Genomic DNA, 8,372 nt, shown 5'->3' on the forward strand with positions numbered 1-8,372 from the left:
CAAGGTCGTTCCATCATTTGCGGCATTGGTTGCCCTCACACACCTCATTGGTCGCTGACGAGACCACCTCTGCTTTCTTGGCCCATATCTTCTGGGCCCTCCCTGGGTCAAATCACCCCAGCGTAATTTGACCTTCTGCAGGAGGGAGGCATTTGCCTCGTCCGAGAACCACCTCGCACTTTTTCACTCTCCAATGTGCTCCTCACCCACCTCACTGCTCTCTCCAGTGTTAGTTTCTACAGCGTGCTGTGACGCCTCCTCCTCTCCCTCCATTATAGGCCAAATATCTGGCTGATAACAGCTAATTTTTGTTTCCCCATTTGCTCGAAAGCTCTAAACTGACCCTCCTTCCTCCCAAAGCAGCCACACCACACCCACACACGCCTTCAGTCCCTCTCAGCTCCCTCTCTCCTCTTCTGCGCATGTCATGATGACCCTTGACCTCCTGAATCGCAAGAATCGAGCGTTGCCACACCGTTGCTAAGAACGACGACACTTTACAGAAGAAGGTCAGAGAGATGTAACGCTACTACCCATCTCATATTGCTCGTGGTAACGCCCAATTTCAAAAATGACTAGGGGCTTTGAGAATGGGTAACAAGCCGGCGATCTGAAAACCCATTTTTACCAGTCACACTGGAAATACCACCCATTTTTGGACGATATGCACAAGTGTAAAATCTAGCCCCAAATCCCTTAATAACCTTACCTAACAAAATCAAGCAGTCTATTTTTAAACTGACCCCAAGCCTCAACAACATTGAGGGAGAGTATTCCAGATCTCCACTACCCTTCGTGTGAAGAAGTGCTTCCTGATTTCACCCCTGAACGGCCTAGCTCTAATTTTAAGTTGAAGCCCCCTTGTTCTGAACTCCCCCCTTCAGAGGAAATAGTTTCTCTCCATCTACCCTATCAACTCCTTTGATTATCTTAAACACTTTACTTAGATAACCCTTAATCTTCTATACTCAAGGGAATAGAAGCCTAGTCTATGGAACATGTCCTCATAATTTCATCCTTTTAGTCCCAGTATCATTCTGGTGAAATTTTAAAATTATGATCCTGGTTTTCAAATCCCTCCATAGCTTCACCCCTTCCTACACTCCAACCTTCAAGATCTTTGCACTACCCCAATTTTGGCCTCTTGCGCATCCCTGATTTCTATCACTCCACTATTGGCGGCCATGCCTTCAACTGCCGAGGCCCTAGGTTCTAGAATTCTCTCCCTAAACCTCTCCGTCCATCTTTCCTCCTTGAAGACTCACGTGAAACCTACCTCTTTGTCCAACCTTTTGGTCATTTGCCCTAATATCTCCTTATGTGGCTTGGTGTAAAATTTTATTTGATAATGCTCCTATGAAGCACCTTGAGACATTTTACTACATTGAAGGCACTATATAAATACAAGCTGTCGTTTAATCTGCAATGAACCCCCTCCAAGGCCAATATATCCTGCCTGAAGGGAAGGAAAATGCGAGGATGACTAACATCCTGGTTGATCTTGTCCAAAAGGCGTTTGATAAAGTGCCACAAAGTTGAAGCCCATGGAATAAAAGGGATAGTGGCAGCATTGATACAAAATTGCCCAAGTAACAGGAAACAGAGTAGTGGTGAACGTTTTTAATGGACTGGAGGAAGGTATACAGTGGTGTTCCCCAAGGGTCTGTACTAGGACCACTGTTTTTCTTGATATATATTAATGACTTAGACTTGGGTGTACAGGGCACAATTTCAAAATTTGCAGATGACACAAAACTTGGAAGTATAGTGAACAGTGAGGAGGATAGTGATAGACTTCATGAAGATATAGACAGGCTGATGGAATAGGTGGACATGTGGCAGATGAAATTTAATGCAGAAAAATGCGAAGTGATACATTTTGGCATGTAGAACAATTCTAAAGGGGTGCATGAACAGGGAGACCTAGGGATATATGCGCACAAATCGTTGAGGGTAGCACGGCAAGTTGAGAAAGCAGTTAAAAAAGCATACACGATACTGGGCTTTATAAAGAGAGACATAGCGTACAAAAGCAAGGAAGTTATGATGAACCTTTATAAAACACTGGTCCGACCTCAACTGGAGTATTGTGTCCAATTCTGGGCACCACACTTTAGGAAGAGTGTGAAGGCATAAAAGAGGGTGGAGAAAAGATTTACAAGAATGGTTCCAGGGAAGAGGGACTTCAGTTACATGGATAGACTGGAGAAGTTGAGGTTGTTCTCCTTACAGCAGAGAAGGTCGAGAGGAAATTCAGAAACATATAAAATAGGTGCAGGAGTAGGCCATTCGGTCCTTCGAGCCTGTACCACCATTCAATAAGATCATGGCTGATCATTCACCTCAGTACCCCTTTCCTGCTTTCTCTCCATACTCCTTGATCCCTTTAGCTGTAAGGGCCATATCTAACTCCCTCTTGAATATATCCAATGAACTGGCATCAACAACTCTCTGCGGCAGGGAATTCCACAGGTTAACAACTCTGAGTGAAGAAGTTTCTCCTCATCTCAGTCCTAAATGGCTTACCCCTTATCCTAAGACTGTGTCCCTTGGTTCTGGACTTCCAACATCAGGAACATCCTTCCTGCATCTAACTTGTCTACTCCAGTTAGAATTTTATATGTTGCTATGAGATCCCCTCTTATTCTTCTAAATTTCAGTGAATACAGGCCCAGTCGATCCAGTCTCTCCTCATATGTTAGTCCTGCCATCCCGGGAATCAGTCTGGTGAACCTTCGCTGCACTCCCTCAATAGCAAGAACATCCTTCCTCAGATTAGGAGACCAAATCTGAACACAATATTCCAGGTGAGGCCTCACCAAGGCCCTGTACAACTGCAGTAGGACCTCCCTGCTCCTATACTCAAATCACCTAGCTATGAAGGCCAACATACCATTTGCCTTCTTCACCACCTGCTGTACCTGAATGCCAACTTTCAATGACTGATGTACCACGACACCCAGGTCTCGTTGCACCTCTCCTTTTCCTAATCTGCCGCCATTCAGATAATATTCTGCCTGCGTGTTTCTGCCCCCAAAGTGAATACCCTCACATTTATCCACATTATACTGCATTTGCCATACATTTGCCCACTCACCTAACCTGTCCAAGTCACCCTGCAGCCTCTTTGCGTCCTCCTCACAGCTCACACCACCACCTAGTTTAGTGTCATCTGCAAACTTAGAGCTGTTCAAAATCAGGAGGGGTCTGGACAGAGTAGATAGAGAGAAACTGTTCCCATTGGCAGAGGGTTGCGAACCAGGACACAGATTTAAGGTGATTGGCAGAAGAACCAAAGGCGACATGAGGAAAACCTTTTTTATGTAGCGAATGGTTAGGATCTGAAATGCCTGAAAGGGTGCTGGAGGCAGATTCAATCGTGGCTTTCAAAAGGGAATTGGACAAGTTGCCGAAGGAAAAAAAGTTGCAGTGCTACGGGGAAAGGGTGGGGGAGTGGGACTAGTTGAAGTGCTCTTTCAGAGAGCCAACACAAGCTTGACGAGCCAAATGGCCTCCTGTGTTGTAACCATTCTATGATTCTATGTCCGATGGTACAGCCTCTTCTCCGGCGAGGATTGCGCACGACCCGGAGAGACTCCAAAAATAAGAGCAATGAGAGAGAATTTTTGAAAATAACTTACTGATCAGCCTTGGTTCGATGGGTAGCACTCTCGCCGCTGAGTCAGAAGGTTGTGGGTTCAAGGCCCACTCGAAGTTAAAAACATTCAGATTTTCAAATTGCCAATTAAATATCAATGTTGACTTTATGTTTCAAAAGAAGTGAAACATGGACGGCTTTTTGCATTTAAGTCCCTGGAAATCATAGAGTGATGTTAGAATACAAAAATTATCCTGCCTCAGCTCATCTGCTGCTGAAACCCTCATCCATGCCTGTGTTACCTTACGACTGGACTATTCTAACACTCTCCTGGTCATTCTCCCATCCTTTACCTTCAGTAAACATTAGCTCTGCTGTCTTTATCCTATCCCTTGTCTTTGCTGGTCTACATTGACTTCAGTTCCCCAAACACCTCTAATTTAAAACTCACATCATCTTGTTTAAATTCCTTCATGGCCTCACTCTCAGTAACCTGCTCCAGCCCTACAAGATCCACACTTCGAATTCTTCATTGCTCTGACTCTGGCCTCCTGTGCATGCCTACTCCCTTTGGCCCAACACTGATGGAAGTGCCTTCAGCCACCTAGACCCCAGCGCTCTAGAATTCCCTCCCTAAGCTAATCCATGTCTTCAACACCCTCCTTAAAATTCATCTCTGGTCAAGCTTTTGGACACCTTTCTTTGGCTTGGTATCCATTTCTGTGAAGCACCTTGGGACATTTGTCTAAGTTAGAGGCACTTTGAGTGATCATTGTTAATGGTATACACAACAAGCAAGCCCCAGGTGGGCAGAGGAAATGTTTCAAGGACACCCTCAAAGCCTCCTTGATAAAGTGCAACATCCCCACCGACACCTGGGAGTCCCTGGCCTAAGACCGCCCTTAGTGGAGGAAGAGCTTCCGGGAGGGCGTTGAGCACCTCGGGTCTCGTTGCCGAGAGCATGCAGAAATCAAGCGCAGACAGCGGAAGGAGCGTGCGGCAAACCAGACTCCCTACCCACCCTTTCCTTCAATCACCGTCTGTCCTGCCTGTGACAGAGACTGTAATTCCCGTATTGGACTGTACAGCCACCTGAGAACTCATTTTTAGAGTGGAAGCAAGTCTTCCTCGATTTCGAGGTACTGCCGATGACTATGATGATGCGATTCATTCCATCTGATGGTAGAGTGCTGGCATGTCTCATATTGCAAAGAAACATGGAAAACCAGCTATCAAGATTATGTGTACCATCACAAACCCATTAATCTTACATTTTTAAAGATGAATCCAAAATTAAACTAAATTCCAAACACTCAGATTGGGGAAGAATTTTGCTGGTTGCTATATATGTCACCACAGTGTGAACATGTTCTTTATGTATTATTTCTGATGTTGCTACACAAAATAAGCCAGAACAATTTTTTTTCCATATAGTGGGATCCACTCTTGTAAGGGTGAGGGAAAAAGTGGGAGGTGGCCTCTCCCAGGAGATTACATGGTTTTTGGGTGGGGTGGATGGGGACTGTATACATTGTGATACACAAGGCATCGCAATTGTGGGGGACAGGCTGGATAGACCAGGGGTTCTTTACCTGTCGTCATTGTTCGTATGTTCATAAGAGTGGGAGGTAGTACAGTGAGTCTCTTAACACACGTGAAAAGCCAGAGAGGAGCACGTTGGGTGGAACATTTGTCACTTAAGATTTTATAATCGTGAATGATGTTTCAGTCTTTTAATAAACTGAAGGTGCAATCTGAACACTAGATTTCTGTAGTATATACACATTTCAGGTCATTTTCACTCAGTATCTCAAAACAGTCAGCCTGGTTCAGGCAGAATCTTCCTTGGATATAATTACCTAAACGCCGTGTTCTTTTTGTTGCTCACAGCGTGTACATACCGGACCCAGGAGTGCCGTCTGACGATTCATTATGAAAATGGCTTTTCTATCTTGAAAGAAGCACAAGAAGGAAGCTTGCCAAGGCTGATTTGGCAATATCCCTTTGAGAAATTAAAAAACTCCTCAGATGACGGGGTGAGAATGCTCCATCTAGACTTTGGCGGAAGGGATGGGGAAATTGTAAGTATCCTTTTTTTTCCCCCAGTTGATATTTAAGGATACACTAAGATTGAAGCACTGTGGCAATGAGCACCAACATACATCCAAGCTCTCTCACATTGCACACACTACAGCTAACGTAATTAACAACAGGATTGGATAGCAGTGGTGAACATCAGTGTTCAGTTACCAAAAACTCTAGGCATATCCTAAGGTGCTTTAATATAGATGCCATAAATACCCATGGATTTCAACTGAATTTACAGGATCATCCCTGTGTTTTTCCTAATTTACTTGTATTCCAAAGTGATCTAGTTTTAACTCAAGCTCAAGCTGACCAAATTCACCCGACTGCTGCATGAAAAATAATCCACCACAAATGAAACCAGCGTGGCATGACCGAGACACTTCACACCACTTGCACAAGAGCACGAAGAGGCATTGGACTGAAACACTACATAGAGATGAGATAGATGAGATAGAAAAAAGACTCCTGGTCTTTTTTCAATATTCTTTTCCTTGAGCTCTGGAAATTAATCTAAATAAAACTTCAAAGTATCCTCTGCTACAAGATTTTGAAACTTTGAATCCTGAGTTAGATTTTGTTGTTTTATTTTGATTTTATTTTAATAGATTTTTTGATTTCCACAGCAGTTTTCAAAAAGGAATTGGATAAATACCTGATGGAGAAAAAATTGCAGGAATTTGGGGAAAGAGGGGAGTGGGGCATAGAAACATAGAAAATAGGTGCAGGAGTAGGCCATTCAGCCCTTCGAGCCTGCACCACCATTCAATAAGATCATGGCTGATCATTCCCTCAGTAGCCCTTTTCCTGCTCTCCATACCCCTTGATCCCCTTAGCCATAAGGGCCATATCTAACTCCCTCTTGAATATATCCAATGAACTGACATCAACAACTCTGCGGCAGGGAATTCCCACAGGTTAACAGGTGAAGAAGTTTCTCCTCATCTCAGTCCTAAATGGCCTACCCCTATCCTAAGACTGTGTCCCCTGGTTCTGGACTTACCCAACATCGGGAACAATCTACCCGCATCTAACCTGTCCCGTCCCGTCAGAATCTTGTATGTTTCTATGAGATCCACTCATCCTTCTAAACTCCAATGTTTTAAGGCCCAGTTGATCCAGTCTCTTCTCATGTGTCAGTCCAGCCATCCCGGGAATCAGTCTGGTGAACCTTCGCTGCACTCCCTCACTAGCAAGAACGTCCTTCCTCAGATTAGGAGACCAAAACTGAACACAATATTCTAGGTGAGGCCTCATCAAGGCCCCGTACAACTGCATTAAGACCTCCCAGCTTCTATACTCAAATCCCCTAGCTATGAAGGCCAACATACCATTTGCCTTCTTCACCACCTGCTGTACCTGTATGCCAACTTTCAATGACCAATGACGAACTGAATTGCTCTTCGAAAGAGCCAGTGCAGACCCGATGGGCGGAATGACCTCCGTCTGTGTTGTACTTATGATAACTACAATCAGGAGCTTCATATTGACGTCTGCAGCCGAATAAACATGTTGGTCGAGAGATTAATCCACAGTTCCGGCTATGGCTGCCCCTAAGCTAAGGTGTAAGTAGAGCCATGGGGGAGGTAATGGTGTAGTGCTTTAGAGTCAGAATAAATTCAGTGTACTGCAAGGATACAAAGTTCTGATATGCACTGTTTGTTTCCAGAATCAGGTCAGCTTACAGAGGCCTTCTTAATATTATGACTATGTTGTCTTTCTTTTTATTTATTCCTTAATTTTCTCCTCTTTTCCAATTCTCTCCTAGCCAGTCTCCCATCTTCCACCCTCTGTAAGCTTAAGTTCATCCAAACCTCTGCTGTCCGTGTTCTAACTCGCACCAAGTCCCGTTCATCTATTGCCCGTGCTCGCATTGGCTCCCTATCTGGCAATGCCTCAAATTTCAAATTCTCATCCTCATTTAAATTCCTTCATGGCCTCGCACCTCCCCATCTCCATGATCTCTTCAAGCCCTATAAGCCTCCAAGACCTCTGCCTTTCTCCCAATTCTGGCCTCTTGCGCATCCCCGATTTTCTTTGCCTCACCATTGGCGGCCGTGCCTTCAGCCGATTAGGCCTCAAGCTCTGGAATTCCCTCCCTAAACCTCTCTACCTGTCCTCCTTTATGAAGCTGCTTAAAACCTCTCTTTGACCAAGCTTTTTGTCACTTGTCCCAATATCTCCTATGTAGCTCAGTGTCAAATTTTGTCTGATAATGCTCGTGTGAAGCCCCTTGGGACATTTTGCTACATTAAAGGCGCTATATAAATGCACCATGTTAACAGCACCAACACATGAGGTATTCCCCCACTGATACCAACAGCATAAATATGAAGAGAACAGCTCTCATTGTATTAAAGAGGTGTATTGTGGGTCAGCACAAGAGATTTTCCAAAGATGCAACAACTCAGCTGATTTTTGCCAGGTTGAGAGTCTTCTGCACCAATACTGCTTTGGTCAATGTTTCCTGTAAGCTGTGATTTGTTCAGCGGCCGGTTTATTTTAATGCACAGTTCCTTTAAATTTCTGCGCGGTATTCACAATGTAAAAGCTAGTGAACAGCCTGCATGGGGCCTTTCCCATTACTGTGTGGCTTAGAGGGAACATTGGTCAGGGGCACAATTTAATATCAACACCTCAATTGAAGCTGGGATTCCAGTGGGCTAGCACATGTCTTGCGGAGAGTGAC

General features: G+C 44.5%; 1 protein-coding gene across 1 annotated transcript in view; it reads left to right on the forward strand.

Moving 5' to 3' along the window:
- sntb1 (syntrophin, basic 1) overlaps positions 1-8,372 on the forward strand; it is a 198,613-nt gene that overhangs the window by 178,430 nt on the left and 11,811 nt on the right. Inside the window, exon 7 of the mRNA XM_070888787.1 lies at positions 5,489-5,679. Within this exon, the coding sequence (XP_070744888.1) occupies positions 5,489-5,679 (191 nt within the window). The remainder of the gene's footprint in view (positions 1-5,488; positions 5,680-8,372) is intronic.

Source organism: Pristiophorus japonicus, chromosome 1 (assembly GCF_044704955.1).
Source record: "Pristiophorus japonicus isolate sPriJap1 chromosome 1, sPriJap1.hap1, whole genome shotgun sequence".
Lineage (NCBI taxonomy): Eukaryota > Metazoa > Chordata > Chondrichthyes > Pristiophoridae > Pristiophorus > Pristiophorus japonicus.